The sequence below is a fragment of the Phocoena sinus genome, chromosome 17, assembly GCF_008692025.1.
Source record: "Phocoena sinus isolate mPhoSin1 chromosome 17, mPhoSin1.pri, whole genome shotgun sequence".
Lineage (NCBI taxonomy): Eukaryota > Metazoa > Chordata > Mammalia > Artiodactyla > Phocoenidae > Phocoena > Phocoena sinus.
This window is the reverse complement of record NC_045779.1, coordinates 24,387,275-24,403,759: the sequence shown is the minus strand read 5'-3', so window position 1 is coordinate 24,403,759 and position 16,485 is coordinate 24,387,275. Positions and strand designations below refer to the sequence as shown.

Genomic DNA, 16,485 nt, shown 5'->3' with positions numbered 1-16,485 from the left:
AATATATAAATAATTCAATCTAAATAGATGTCCTAATAAAGCAAAAAAAAATTCCCTAGAAATTTTGGTCAAATTCTTAGGGAATCCTCTCAAAACTTTGCTCAAGATTAAAGAAATGATTGAAAGTTTTCTCTTTAATTCTGCTTTATGATGTTTAGGTAATTAGTCCCTCAGTCTTATTGACAAGAATGTTTAAAAATACAAATTCCTGGGCTTCCCTGGTGGCGCAGTGGTTGAGAGTCCGCCTGCCGACGCAGGGGACGCGGGTTCGTGCCCCGGTCCGGGAGGATCCCACGTGCCGCGTAGCGGCTCGGCCCGTGGGCCATGGCCGCTGAGCCTGTGCGTCCAGAGCCTGTGCTCCGGGAGAGGCCACGGCAGTGAGAGGCCCGCGTACAGAAAAAAAAAATACAAATTCCTTCTTTGAAGTTGTATTATGAATTATGTGAACCTGTTATTTCAATGTTTACTTGAATTCATATAATTAAGAAATAACTCCATTGTAACAGCTGGGTTGATATGTAAATTTTCTTGATATGAGATGTGTAAAGTGATGAGTGCTACCTTGCTCACCCTCATCTCTATTCCTTTTTTTAAATTTTTAAAAATGTTTTATTGAAGTATAATTGATTTACAACATTGTGTAAATGCAGCAAAGTGTAATCACAGCAAAGTGATTCAGTTTCATATATATATATATATACACACACACACATATATATGTGTGTATATATATATATATATATATATATTCTTTTTCAGATTCTTTTCCCTTATAGGTTACTAGAAAATACTGAATATAGTTCCCTGTGCTATATGGTAGGTCCTTGTTGATTATCTATTTTATATCACCTCTATTCCATTAACTTAGGACTGCAATATTAGAAAACGACCATTTTTTCATGTACTGGCTCTGTATTAATTTCCTAGGATTGCCATAATAAAGTACCACAGACTGGGTAGCTTAAACATCAGAAATTTAAGTGCCACAAGCTAGAAGTCCACGATCAAGGTGTCAGCAGGGCCATTTCCCCTTCTGAAGGTACTAGGGCAGGACCTGTTGCAAGACCTCTCTCCTAGCTGTTGGTACATCCTTGGCTTGTGGCAGTGTAACTCCTATCTTCCCAGGGCATTCTTCCTGTGTGCACCTCTCAAATTTCCCCTTTTTATAAGGACCCAATCATATTAGATCAGCAGCCCACCCTACTGTAGTAAGACTTCCTCTCAACCAATCATATCTGTAATGACCCTGTTTCCAAAGAAGGTCACATTCTGAGGTACTGGGGATTAAGACTTCAACATATGAATTTGGGGAGGATACAATTCAACCTATAACAGACACGAAATGGTCACATACAGGCAACTTATACACACACCTATAGTACAGTATCTAAGTGTAGCCTCCCCGCAGAGATGAGCTTAGTAGACGAGAGTCCATCACGATACCTTCAGTTCTGTTGAATATACCATTGCGTACAGGTCATAATAGAGCTGATATTTGCAGAGCATTGGCTATCTCGAAGCTCTTGCTAGCATCCATACATTAGTTTATGCATTATTTCCATTCCATTGACTTTCTCTGGATACTGAGCATTACATCTCACTAAGTGGCTCAGAATTTCTCTAAAGCTCAACTTAGGTCATCTAATAGTTATTTTCCATCAGATAAACGATTGAAATGTCATACATACGATAGCATCTCATAAAACTAACCCTAGGTCTTAAGAGAATGGCCACATAGGTATCCTTTCAATGGTACAGTTCTGGTGTGGTGTCTGCAGGCAGTGTTGAAAGTCTAAGATTGAAGTGGTCAAGTGTGTGTGTGTGTGTGTGTGTGTGTATTCTCACTACTTACATATTAAATATGTATTCTCTGTATGCACACACATATATATGTAGAGAGAGAGAAAGAGACGGATATAGACATATAATCTCTATATATACATATATGGAGAGGAAGGGGTCACCATAAAGTTACTTTGTCCCATATGCTCCATCTACAAAATGCCAACCTACCCCATCACATCCTCACACACCCCTCTGAAACTCAGAGACTTTATAGACAACAGTTTTTCAATAATGGGGGAAATAACCGGAGCCAAAGTGCAACCTGTTCACTGACCCCACCAGCAGAGCCATTGCCTCAGATCAACACAAACAACACAGCCAGTTCTTCAGAACCTTAAGAACAGAGGGAAGGGCCCTTTCTGTCTTGAATTACTCTGTGGCTGGGACTCCTAACAGTATCTTTCTATGAATTTTGGATCTTGAAAGTGTACATGGACAAACTTCAAGTTTCCTTCCTCAGCTTCCTATGCAAGAGGAAGTTTCCTTGCAGCCCCCTGTCTGCCCACCACCACACACATATATACCCATTTGCACAACTTCTTCTGGAAAAGATCAGTGATCAGGGCTTCCCTGTGGCATAGTGGTTGAGAGTCCGCCTGCCGATGCAGGGGACACAGGTTCGTGCCCCGGTCCGGGAAGATCCCACATGCCGCGGAGCGGCTGGGCCCGTGAGCCATGGCCGCTGAGCCTGCGCATCCGGACCCTGTGCTCCGCAACGGGAGAGGCCACAACAGTGAGAGGCCCGCGTACTGCAACCCTCTAACTTCACTACCCCTTGGGTGGTCCCGAAACTGGTAGTTACTGCTCATGGGGGAAATGCCTGAAGGCTGATCTGAGGCTCTGTGATAAACAAAGGCAGTAGGCCTGGTGGCTACCCAGTTAAGTATCTGTCTTTCGGCAAAAACAAGCCAAAGCTATAGACTCAATATATGGCAACTTAAGTCCCAGTCCAAAAGACAGGTTTTCAGATACACGGAATGAAAGGGAATGGAGTAATATTTACCTTTTGGTTTTTTTAAGCAAGGAAATATCATTGAAAGGTGAATAAGGAAATGAATGAATGAATGACCTCTTTGGTTGCCCTGGTTATTATTCCCTGTTTATTTACTTTGCCTAAAGGAGGATGTTTTAAATACTTTTTTTTTTACTTCCAATTCATAAACTAGTAATTAGAGGAGTCAATTTATTTTCCGTTCACTGCAGCAACATTTAAGTTCCGAAGCTAATCTTTTTTTCTTTTTATTTGCGGTATGCGGGCCTCCCACTGCTGTGGCTTCTCCCGTTGCGGAGCACAGGCTCCGGACGCACAAGCTCAGCGGCCATGGCCCACGGGCCCAGCCGCTCCGCGGCATGCGGGATCCTCCCGGACCAGGGCACGAAACCGCGCCCCCCGCACCGGCAGGCGGACTCTCAACCGATGCGCCACCAGGGAAGCCCCCGAAACTAATCTTTTTAGTGTTAGTGTTTATGCTACCTTGCTTTTTGTTCCGATATCCGAAAAGCACGCAATTTTCCTTAAATACATTAAATTTGCATATTGTAGCTATTCTATTTTTTGCCATTAAGAAAGGATTTTTTTTCCTGTTGAGCGCTTTGGTCATTTTGATTTTTTCTCTGTTAATATTGAAACTGCAAGGAATTCATGCCCAAGCCTTGTTCACTTGGAATGCAGGCTTACAGATAAGGCTTATAGTAGAAGGTGTCATTTTAAGCCTCTTTCCATGTAACATACTAACAAAAAGAAGGCTTTGCTAAGAAAATGTCATTTGTTAATAGCTTAGTATATGTATTATAACTGTGTCAGTGCTTACCTGGGTTCTGTATATTGTAGATAGTATAAGGATACGTGTTTAAGGATTTTTATCATCCGTTCCCTAGAATATATTCATCTTGGAAAGGGGATTATTTTCATTAAACCACACCGTTGAAGGGGATTTTTAAATTTCCCAGTGTCATAATCTTTTTGAGGCTTAAAAAAAGTCTTTTTTTTCCTTCATCTTATCTACATAGTGGCCTCTCTTTGGCACCTCTGTGAACTACCCTTTCCTGCCTTTTCCATTTTTTTTATTCTCGATAAGGAAAACTCTTTTCTTAATGGACTGCTTTGCATACATCAGGGATTTCAGCTGTTAGATTGTGTGAAAAATGAATCAGGAGACATCAGATGGTGTGATGACTAGAACTGTTAACACAGTAAATACCAGGAAGGCTGAAGTGTGAGCTAAAGCAGCTGGGGGGTGGGGGGCTGGGTGGAAAAGATGAGAGACACAGCTGGGAGAACCAGCAAGAAAAAATGGCCAGAAAACATGGGGGAGCTTAGCAAGAGAAGTGCAGCCCGAGGGAAATAAGAATGTAGGAGAAGGAAGCGTCATAAGTTATGTTTTCTGATACTGCACAGTATACCTTAGCCCATATACATTGTCCTCAGCTACTCCTTTCATTGCTGTACCATTATGCATATTTAGTATGTAGTTTTCTTGGACAATTACTGTCAAAGGCTGAATATTGAAATTTTAATGGAAGTATATGTCTTTGCTTTGAGGTTGATCTCTGTTATACTGACAATTTATGAAACCCATCATAGAATTCAGAAGGATTAATAACAAATAGCATATACTTGTTTAGAGATATATTTGATTTTTTTTAACCAGAGGGTATCACATTGCTAACATTTAACATTTGGACAAATAGGGGGTGTGTATAATGAGCTCGATTGATAACTGGTTTGGTAAGTATATCCAGAGGGAACTGATTAATAAATCGCTTTCTTCCTGGAAAAAGGTTTCTGGTATTTGAACCTAATCCTATTCTAGTCAACATGAGGACTCATTTGGGTAAAACACTATAAGTGCGTGGCCGCAAACTGGGAGAGGTGGCTAATGTAATAACAAATGAAGGAAACAGAATTCGATAACAACTTGACATTTAATGCAATGACCCACATCTAAGACGCAGACATGGAACAGGGGTGACAAGAGCAGCTCACCACCACCACCAATTAAATTGCAAAAAGGCAGTAAAGAGAGATGTGGCTTAGCAGCATCATAGATGAAACAAATTTAGGTTTTGTGTGAATCAAGTAAAAGATTCATAGATGCCCACAGTATAATGTAGCTGGTGAGAAAAGCTTCGGTGATCTTAGGCTTTCTAAATAAAAGTGTAGCATCTGAACTGACTCAAGTACAAGCTCCTCTTCCCGGATGCAGTGTTACTTCATCTGGAGAACTGCCTTCAAGCTTAGTCATTTAGAAGAGAACACCAGCAAATGAAAGTGTCAGCCCCCAGCATGTCTCCTCCTACCTTCCCTGTTTCCTCCCCACTTGGTCCTCTTGCATGCACTGTCTCGCCCTCCCCAGATCTGAATTCAGTTCTCACTAAAGCAGGAAATACTAAGATGTTTAATCCTTAAACCCGCAGTGCTGCAGGGCATACCAGTCGTCATGTTCTCTCTGTGCCTCGCCCATAATCATCTTGCTCAATGCTTGTCTGAGTGTGTTTGTTGAATTTTGATCTCCCATGCTGAGAATGGTATTGCCCTGAGACTCACTCCTTGACCTTCCAAGTTTCAGTTCTTTGTCTTCCTGTGTATTACGTGTCTGGGACTCAGTGTCTACTTTGGGTACCACGGTCTATCTCGGTCTCGCCAGGAGGTCTTCTAGAGAAGTGTGCCTCTTACCCAGGGATCCTGCCCCGTGGCCAGATTCTGTAGCTATGACTGGACCTCCAGGACAGTAGTGGACCACCTTCCTGACTTGCCCAGCTTTTTGCTCCCTGGTGATAGCTCTGCCCTCCCTATGATAGCTGGGCCCTGAGAATTCCCCTACCAACCATCACCAAAACCCAGATAAGGACTATTTCCTAAATCAGATCAAGGTTGCCTTGTCCATTGGATGTTGTGTTTGGTCCCTAGATTGGGCTTTGGAGCTGGATTGGGCTCTCAGCATGCTCTGCTCTCCTGAGCAGGCCTGGCCAGGACTCATCTCCCTTCTCCATATAGCCTTTGTGCTCTTTTGAGTCATAGTAGGTGGTACTCAAAACTATACTCTTTGAAATGGAGAAGGGGACACTAAAAGGCAGCAGAAGAGGGACCTCTTTAAATACGTATCTTCAGGTATTTCAAAGGTTGCCATATAGGGAAAGTACTGGACTTGTTCTGCATAGCCCTGGATATCAGAACCAGGACACCAACTAAGGTTGCAGCCACTAAGCCTTCCTTACTGCTAGCTCAAACCTAGCAGTGCTTCCAAGAGGTAGAAAGGGATTCCTTCTGGGAGCCTTTCCTTATGGGAGGGAATCTGGCATAGGCTGGAATAGCAGGTCTAAGTTTCGTTTATTGGTTTATTTCCACTACAGCCTGGATAAGGATAGTATTTACTTGGCTGGCATTTGCACGCATGATATATTGCCATGGTAATATGTCTATCATGAGCGACCTGCAATCCTGCTCCTTTCTCTGTCTTCAGGGACCGCAACTGAGAGTGGCTTTATTGTAGCAATATCCTCGCGTCTGCTCTGATTTTTTTTTTTTTTTTTTTTTTTTTTTTGCGGTACGCGGACCTCTCACTGCTGTGGCCTCTGCCGTTGCGGTGCTCCGGACGCGCAGGCTCAGCGGCCATGGCTCACGGGCCCAGCCGCTCCGCGGCATGTGGGATCTTCCTGGACCGGGGCACGAACCCATGTCCCCTGCATCAGCAGGTGGACTCTCAACCACCGCGCCACCAGGGAAGCCCCTGCTCTGATTTTTTAAAAGTTACTCAATCAGCGAATAAATATTGAGTGATTATTATATCTTAGGCACTGTGATTCATTCATCACTCAGTACTTTTAACTGCTACATTTAGCCAAGTATTTTTGACATTGCACTCATGAACTGGATGTTCCAGACATTGTAGAAAGGGTTCAAGTATCAAGTGATGTTGATTTATAGCTCACCTTTAAATTTCTTTTAAATTTAAGAATTACTCATTGAGCTCCTTGAGTCTAGTCTCCTACTGAGTAGATGTCTAGCCTCTCAAACATGAATTTGGATTCATGTTTCTTAAGTCTGTGCTACCAGCTCCCAGTATTTATCTACACAGATAGCAGGGAGGTTTGCTGTCAATGTCATCACTACTTCCTTAGGAGGGACTGTAGGGCATAGTTTTGAAGAAATGCTCCTCCCCCTAAACTTCCCCTCAGCAATGGCAGCTGGGGCTTGGGCCCATGCCATCTGTCAGGTGCATAGTCTCAGTGGCCCAGAAATAGAATTCTATTTCAGATCCTCTGAGAGGCTTTAGCCAGAACAAGCCTTCAGGTTAGTAGGCAAGAAGCATCATGAATTACTGGAGTTTGTTTGTTGGAGGCTCTTATGAATGACATCATCCATGTTAAGAAGCTGGTAAGAGTCCTCATGAGAACTGTCAGTGAAATCGGTATAGAAGAAGCAGTGCTAAGATTGGCCTTCTACTACTGACTTAGTGTATGCAGGGTAGGGGGCCAGTCACATTTGATTAGATACCTGGTTTCAGAAGTCCAAACTTCCATTCAGTGGGAAAAGAAGTCAGCATTGAAAGCATAGGATTGCTACTTGATTGGCTCAATCATTGTTTGCAGTAATTAACTGCTGTCCACACTCAGAGATAGTCATGAGGATGAGAGAGGACCTGAAGGAATATTGGTCCATGCAGAATTATACTCAGGTTGTCTCAGTCAGACTATGATAGTTTTCAGTGGAGCCAGGAGACCCTTCCTCAGTACAGCAACTCCAGTGATTCCAGCTACAATTATACTTGGGTTTGCCATACTTATTTCAGATTGATCTAGAAAATGACTGACATTGTAATGTCCACATTCCTTAGAATATTGTTTTGGTAACACCTTTATTGGGATATAATTCACATCCCACTTAAAGTGTACAATTTAGTGGTTTTTAGTATATTCACAGAGCTGTGCAGCTATCACCACAATCAATTTTAGAACATTCGAGTTACATCAAAGAGGAAGCACACAACTCTTAGCTATCATCCGCATGACGATCATTCCCCAGCCCTAAGCAACCTATATATTTGCCCATTTTGGACATTTCATGTAAATGGAATCAGATAATATGTGGGGTTTTTTTGTGACTGACATTTCACTTAGCATGTTTTCGAAGTTCGGCTGTGTTTTAGCATGTGTCGGTACTTCATTTCATTTTATGGTCAAACAATATTCTTTCATATGGATATACTACGCTGTGTTTATTCATTCACCAGTTCATGGACATTGCTACTGTTTCCATTCTGGGGCTATTATGGATAATGCTGCTATGAACATCCACATACAAGTTTTGTGTGGACTTAATGTTTTCATTTCTCTCGGTATATACCTAGGAGTGGAATTACTGGGTAAAATCACTCGATGTTTCACTTTTTGAGGAACAACCAGGCTGTTTTCAAAGTGGCTGTACCATTTTACATCCCCATCAGCCAGGTACGAGTGTTCTGATTTCTCCACATCCTCGCCAACACTTGCTACTATCTTAGATTTGTCAATTATAGTCATCCTAGTGGGTATGAAGTGATATCTCATTGTGGTTTTGATTTGCATTTCCTTGATGAGGCATCTTTTCATGTGCTTATTTGGCGAAATGTCTATTCAAATCTTTTGCCTGTTTTTGGTTGCGTTGTCTTTCCATTACTGAGTTATAAGAGTTCCTTGCATATTCTAGATAAAAGTCCTGTATCAGATACGATTTACACCTGTATTTTTTCATTCCTTGGGTTGTCTTTTCACCTTCTTGATAGTATCCTTTAAAACATAAAAATGTTTTTAATTTTGATGAAACTTAAATTACCTATTTTTCTTTTATTACTTGTGCTTTTGAAAGTATTACATCTAAAACACCAGTGCCAAATCTGAACTTACGAAGATTTACCCCTATGTCTTCTTCTAAGAGTTTTGTAGTTTTAGTTCTTAAATTTAGGCATTTGATTCATGTTTGAGTTAACTTTTTCATACAGTCTGAGCTGCGGATCCAACTCCATTCTTTGGCTATCAGTTGCCCCATAATCCTTTGCTGAAAAGACTATTCTTTCCCCATTGAATAGTCTTGGCACCTTTGTCAAAAAATCAATTGGCCATAGATATATGGGTTTATTTTTGGGTGCTGAATTCTCTTCCACTGATCTAGATGTCTACCCTATGCTAGTACCACACTGTCTTGATTACCTTGTTTCCTTGGAATGAAAACATAACTCGTGAAATTCATGTTCTGAAAATGCAAAATTATGCACCACTTTTATGTTATTAAATTAGCTGTCAAATAATATGTTCAGTTTTAAAATCAGACTCTTTACTCCTGTCTAGTAATACAGATAGTATGTGCAAACATGTTATTTCCCATACATATTAATAAGATTTGGCATTTTAAGAAAAATGTTTATCCTTTTCATTTTATTTTTTTACTGTAGCAATTTGCTTTAGATAGTAAATCTTTCTCACATCTCTAACGAATTCAAGAGAGTTCTCTGGGATTGACAATGATAACATGGGGAAGTGGAGAGGTTTGGAATCCACATCTAAATATATCTGTATGGCAGGAGTTCAGGAGGAGGTTTGATTTGAAATCTAATGAAAGACAGAAATATGGCTTGAGAAGGGCTCTTGTCTGTCAAGCCCTTCACCCAGAGAAACCCTGCTCTCTTAGTTTGCATGACTGACAAAGACTCGGAGTCGAGTTGGAGAAAGACTGCCCGTGACTATGTGTCTTGTTCTAATCTTTTTAGACTTATTTTTTAAAAGGAAAATAATAATGTCGCTGAATGCAGTGGCAAACAAAAGGCGGCCATGTCTCACTTGGTAACTGTCAGGGAAACAATTGATGTACCTAAAGATAATATAAATAATCTGCTGATTCTGCTATGGAAGAAAGCAACACTCAGTCTAAGAGATCATATGTGGTCCTAATAAAAGAATATCACTAGATGCAAATCTAGAAGGCTGGTGTTCTATTCAGTTTTTTATATTGTAAATCAGGAATTAATATCTCAGTCTGTAAAATACTGCATGGTTCTGAATCTTAGACAACATCCAGGATATTCTTGTAGATTCATTTATTTATTCATTTCATCCTTCTGCCCTTCTCCCTTCGTCACTGTACTTTTCATGGTATCTTATGTATAAGAGAGGTTCAGTACAGGAGATGTAGATTAGAGGATGGGAAGAGAATTGGAGAGGAGAGGGGGATGGAGAAAAAGCAGGGCACCAGAGACAGAGCAGAAAAACAGATGGGCGATCAACTGAAGTCATTCCTGTGGTCTCCTCTATTCCCGCACATCTTCCCCATTTCCACAGTGGAACGGATGAAGGAACCACTCAGGATTAGATCGGTGTGCCATTCGGGCCACACTGTTCGTGCTGCATCAACGATACTGTTGTTCGTAAGACATTTTCACAATTAAATCACAGCTTACCTTACCTCGAAGCGTACTCTTTTCAGATAAATCACTTGTTTTATTCTCAAATTCAGACAACAGTTATTTGAATTTTAGTATCACTACAATAACACATAGATTTCTTTGTCATAAAACTAGGAAAAATAGGGAAAGAGCAAGTAAACTGATGTGTATTTGATTAGACATTGACTTGGCTGCTATTTCGGAGAAATTTTTTTATTCATTCACTACTATGTGTAGTTTTTCCTCTACTTTGTAGTTTGCTTTGTTCAGTGTTTGGCATAAATGTGCCAGCATTTTTACAGTGAACTGGACCAGTATCTGTCACAGTCTCTATCCATCTGTCTTTTTTTTTTTTTTCCCTAACTTTTTTCTCTTTGGTTATAGGCCAAGAAGGAAGGGAGAACATTCACCACCACAACGTTTCAAAGGGAATACATTGCCAGCATTTTGAATACTTATTTGGACAAACCTTTCTTCAAGGTAAATATTACCATTGTACCAGTGATGGGGGCACATCATTAGGATTTGCAGATTGCAGCGGTAGTGCACAAAGGCTTAATTGTTTAGTCTGGTACAAACCTAGAGTGATAGGAGAGAAAGAAGGAGAGGGAGCCGGAGGGAAGAAAATAGCGCTGTTGGGATATCCTGCAGTCTCTTCTAAATGTGTTACCAGGAGAATGCCGTCAGAATCTGGGAGCCCACTGAGCTGGACTCAAAATGTGTGGGAAAAAGGGGAGAAAGGGGAATCTGTATTTTTTTCTTCGTGTCAGTGTCTCTCAGATATTCATGAAAACAAAAGGCAGTGTGGTCTAATTGTAAAAATAGCATTTCTCTTTTATGAGGAAAGAGTTGGGAAATTCCTTTTAGGGGTTAAAATAAGATATATGTTGTATTCACATCACAAGGGGGAAAAAACCTGAATCATAGTATTTTACACCAACTGAGACTTACGAATATGGGAGAGTTTAAAAGAAATCTGTGTTCTTCTTTTATGAAAATACCTACTAAGTAAATCTTTCATTGGCTGTTGATAAATGCTTCATGAATGATGTCCTTTTTTGGAACATTATATTCGCGATGCCTCTTTTGGGGGAAGGGGAAGGTGTGTGTGTGTGTGTGTGTGTGTGTATGTATGTGTGTATGAGACAGAGAGACAGAGACAGAGAGAGAATAAATATGAGACAGAGACACCAAAGAGAAATCTGTCAGCATCATACTGGATGTTTCAGAGAAGTAACTCCAGGCATTTTCTTTATGAATCGTGAGCTTGGCGAGAATAAAGATCTTCACAGAAGCAGCTGAATTCCTAGTCAGCTCCATCACTCATGAATTAGCTGTCAATATTTTAACACAAAATGCTGTGTCATTTTTATGAAGTTCCCCTGTTGCTGCTCAGTCTGTAGCTAAAAGCTGTTTTCACCAGGCCCTGAAGTTATAGTGGATGAACTGCCTCCTTCCTTCGAGAAAGATATTTGTGTGCACTCACACACAGAAATGCAAAAATCTACCATCCAATTTCAAAGAAAATACACTTGTCAACTTTCTCTGTTTAGCAGTTGATATAGAGTTGACAGTACTTGGTCCTGAGCTGGCCAGAATGCAGTTCCAGATTGGCAGGGGGAGAAGAATGTTCTCCTCCCCAGTCTTCATCCTGCCTGTTCTCTTCTGAAGGGGTTGGTTCGGGAAAGTGGAGGCGGTACATTAGAGGAGAATTTTGTGATACTATTCATTCTCTGTTCTGACAGAGAAGACATTGTTTATTCACTGGAATAGGCTTGGCAGGAATCTGTGCTGTGCATACAGAATGGAAACATCGCAGAGCAGCGGGGAATCTCAAAATCCTAAGCAGTGGATCAGCTTAGAGCTTTTTTAAAAAATATATTCTAATAGCCTCCATGACTGTCGATGCAAGTCATAATTTGGGGAGACCGTTTTCCTTGAAGTAATTGTTTGCTTCACTGTTGCATTATGCATGTCTCACACGGAAAAAGTCCTTAAGAGAGCAGCCTGCCTGCCGCAATACCGCAGTAACAAAAATTAACATCATGAAAGGTGAGAGATACGTTCTAAACGCACTAGACCTGCTTTGAGATTGCTCCCTACATATAAGCATTCAGGTGTCGGTATCAACGAAAAATAACCCGTGCATGTCATCGGATGATTCACAGAAACAAGTGGGAGCTGCCTGAGATAAGAGAAAAAAAAGACACATTAAAAGATGTGCCTTGGGGTAAGAAGTGCCCCGCCAGAGACAGTGTGAGAGGGCGCCATGCATAGAATGTTCCAGAACTTTAAAGGCAACAACTGTAAAAGCCAAGGTTCAAAGCAGTGTGCAAACCCTGCAGTGGCCTGGGGTTTGTGCTTCTTAAAAGCTCTGTGTTTATCCCACTCCGCCACTTCCCTGAGCACAGCGCCAGGTGTCTGGGACTCGGGGTGTGTGTGTGTGTGTGTGTGTGTGTATGTGTGTGTGCATTTGTGTTTCTCACCAGAGCAGATAAAGGTGTTGCCAGGCTGCAGGCTGCCATGTTCACAGACACAGCACGTGAGCTGATCCAGGGGAGCCCTGAGAGCAATGTGCCCAGCCACCCCAAGCCAAGTTCACCAGCCCCTGTCCTTATGCTCAGAGAGAGATGTGTCATATTCCCCAATCTTGGCTGGTATTTGTGAGATCTCCCTGCATCTCTTTTTACAAGAACTATATGATATAAATTCTGACATTTCTAAAATCACAGTTATGATGACGTCAGTATACAGTCAGCTATTAGATGATAGCAAACCAGTCTCAGCTTTTTATGTAACTTATATAAGGATTAGTCTTACACACCTAATGAAGATCTTTTATTCTACAACTTAGGACATTATTCATGTACATTACCTGCTTTGTTTTTTCTTTTCAAGAAATGTACATTTCCTTAAGACATATTTGACAATCTTTATAAATATATATTTATTAACCTTTTAAAAATATATAAAATATATTTATATGATGCTAGTTTCAAGTAAATACCAATGACATCAAGAAAAATTAATCAAGATTTACCGAACTATTTCCCTCTATTGTGCCAATCTTTTGGGCACATTTATTTTGTCTGTTTTAAAGCTAGTTTTATTTTATTATTTTTAACAACTGAGGTAAGGACTATGAAGGGAGGTGAGGCAGAGGCAGGACCAGCCCCTACTGCTCCTGCCAGGGGCTCCTGGGAGGCGCTGCCCGTGAAGCAGGACGGGAGAGCCCTGAGAGACGCAGTTTGCAGGGCAGTTGCTGGCCCACCTGTGATTCTGGCAGCCCTGCCTCTTGTTCTGTCTCCATATTTCCGTTCTGCTGGAATCTCTGGTAACTGTGCACGAGGCCTGATCATTAGTGTGTGCAAGTAACAGCCAGGCTCTCCATCACAGGCTACCCCAGCCCACCAGAAAGTCAGCATGTGTACCTCTGGAAGCAGCACTGCCAAGCCTGGCCTCATTTGTATCCTTGTAATTAGTCAGGCCTGGCTGTCTCAAAACGAGGAGCGCGACGGTCTTGTTTTCACCGATGTTGTGTGTCATCTTTGTCTATTACGAAAGGAGACATATACCAATAGAGGGAAATTGGAGTAAACACAATGGTACTATCCTATTTAACCAACACATATTGCATGTACAGTGAGGCAGCACTTTGCAAATATTAAATCATTTAATCCGCCAGACTGCTCTACTACTACTATTATGATTATTCCCATTTTACTGAAAAGGAAGCTGAAGCTCAGAGAGGGTGAGTAACTTGTCCAAAGTCCCACAGGCGGTGAGGGCAGAGAACACAGCAGCAGTGCCACCTGTGCCGGAGTCTTGGCCTTAGGGTTCCGTGTGCCCGCCCCCCAAGGTGGCCACTGTGCCACAGCAGATCTTGCTGAACTGTCACATCCCTCTGGGGTCTATAAACACACCTGCCAGTCTGCAGAGGTACACATGATGTGTGACATTGCTGGGTTTGGAGCTGTACACCCTCTGTCTCTTGGTGTTTATGTCAGTGGAAGAAGGATTTGTAACCACTGTCCTTCCAGAATTCAAAGTGGGTACGGATTAATGCTGCATGGGAAACCCAGGCTTCCAGGCCCCGCCCCCCGGGGCTGTCAGGTGAGCTGTACTGCACAGCATCACTCAGCAGCACTGGGGCAAAGGCCAAGGGTGGTTGCCATCCCTCTTCTTCTGCACTTTTTCACTAGGTCCTGTACCTTGACGGATGGTGGCTCTGAGAGCAGCAGTGTTGCTGGACTTGACAACATTGAGAGAAGCCACTATTCAGGCTGGTGTGTCAATGACTTGGACGTTTGACCGTTCCTCTCTGTCACCTGCCATGGGGAGTTAGATAGCAGCCTTGCCTGGCCTTAATCCTGACCTCCCCAAAGCATGTTCTGAGGTGTGTTAAGGGGTGCAACTCTCCACGGTACTCCTAGAAAAGAAAAGAAAGAAAAGTTTTTATTTATGATCAGATATATTTGACAGATGTGGTTTAAACAAAAATTGATCTACTTACTGCAGGTTTCTCAGAATTTTCTTCTGTCCCTCCAAAGCAAGATGTAGAAGGCAGAATTTCCTAAATTTCTTATTCTCTCAGGTAGGGAGAAACATCTAGCGACATCCCTTGGGTGGAGGAGAGACAAGAAAGCCCAGTGTCACAGGAGGTAATCAGGTATTAAGGAAAGACCAATATGCTACATTTGGGATTCCAAAATTCTAGCCCACCTTTAAATATGGAGGATAGAATGGGGTTATCTCTAAGTTCTTTTCGTCTTTATCAGCTGGGAACTTTGTTTATATTCTCCAAAAGGGCTTTCAAGGGTTAGACACAATATACAGCACATCAAGACAGAGTAAGTTTTAAAAAGGTAGGGGTAAAATGAGGCACAAGGAATAGAAGGCAGGAAAGGTGGGGGAAGGAGGGAGATTAGTGCACACAATGAATTCTGCAGGAACCTTCATGGTTGATCTGAAAGAACGGAACATTGTTCTGTGTTTTCTAATGAACAGTTTTTAAAGAACTATGATCACAGATTCATGATTAACAGGGCCCTAAGCGAGGAACAAACAGATTTTCGCCGGAGAGACAACTATTCCCAGTTTTGAGATCAAAATTTTCCCATGGTTTTTTAAAATCTGTGGCGTTTTGGTCTTTTAGGTAGAAATTTTGTCTCTGTCACAGGCTGGTACCAAAGAGATTTGGAACCTCCACAGACGTGCTTCAGAGGTAGCTGTGGGTACCTTGCCTCATTTATTTATTTATTTATTTATTTATTTATTTATTTATTTATTTATTTTTCGGTATGTGGGTCTCTCACTGTTGTGGCCTCTCCCTTTGCGGAGCACAGGCTCCGGACGCGCAGGCTCAGTGGCCATGGCTCACGGGCCTAGCTGCTCCGCGGCATGCGGGATCTTCCTGGACCGGGGCACGAACCTGTGTCCCTTGCATCGGCAGGTGGACTCTCAACCACTGCGCCACCAGGGAAGCTCTCACCTCATTTATTAAACATTACACTTTGCAGAGACCAGCTGTGCTTTGGTGTACATGGGTATGTCTGGGTTCTGACTCCCTGGACTCTGGAGTCTTTTCCAGAACCCAGAGAGCTGTGTGATGGAGGCCCAGGGTTTGAGGGATCGCACTTCTGGGATGGACACATTTGTGTGATCTTTGTATGTGGTCATCACATTCACTCTGTATTTCTAGGATCCTCATCCGTCTTCCTCATCCGTCTCTAACTTTTTACCATTTGTCATAGCCTGGATTAGGGTTTCCCAGTAGCCACTTGACAAAATCACTGGGAGTCAAAGGTGTCCCAGGGGTTTCACATTGTCCAGGGTGGTAAAGGTTCAAATCCAAGTTCTATTTTTAAAGTATTCGTAAATATCACAGACAGAAACCAAACTTATGGTTGCCAAAGGTGAAAGCGGAGGGGGGGAATAAGTTAGGAGACTGGGATTAACATATACACACTAATATATATAAAATAGATAACCAACAAGGACCTACTGTATGGCACAGGGAACTATAATCAATATCTTGTAATAACCTATAATGACAAAGAATCTGAAAAAAGAAAATATACGTATATATTTAGTACATGTATAACTAAATCACTTTGATGTACACCTGAAACTGACACAACACTGTAAATCAACTATATTTCAATAAAAGTTAAAATTTAAAAAAGAAAGTATTAGTAAAAGTGATTACATAAATATTTTTAAA

The 16,485-nt window shown here is 41.7% G+C and overlaps 1 protein-coding gene across 3 annotated transcripts in view; it reads left to right on the top strand.

Annotated features, from left to right (window-relative positions):
• PAG1 (phosphoprotein membrane anchor with glycosphingolipid microdomains 1) overlaps positions 1–16,485 on the top strand; it is a 143,261-nt gene that overhangs the window by 70,115 nt on the left and 56,661 nt on the right. For 2 of the 3 annotated variants that reach the window (XM_032609969.1, XM_032609968.1), the window contains one exon: positions 10,647–10,742. Coding sequence is in view for 1 of the 3 variants with exons in the window: in XM_032609966.1 (XP_032465857.1) it covers positions 8,224–8,295; positions 10,647–10,742 (168 nt within the window). In the remaining 2 variants the exon portion in view is untranslated. Of the gene's footprint in view, positions 1–8,208; positions 8,296–10,646; positions 10,743–16,485 lie in introns of those variants that run through there. The other variant, XM_032609966.1, reaches the window with a different exon arrangement.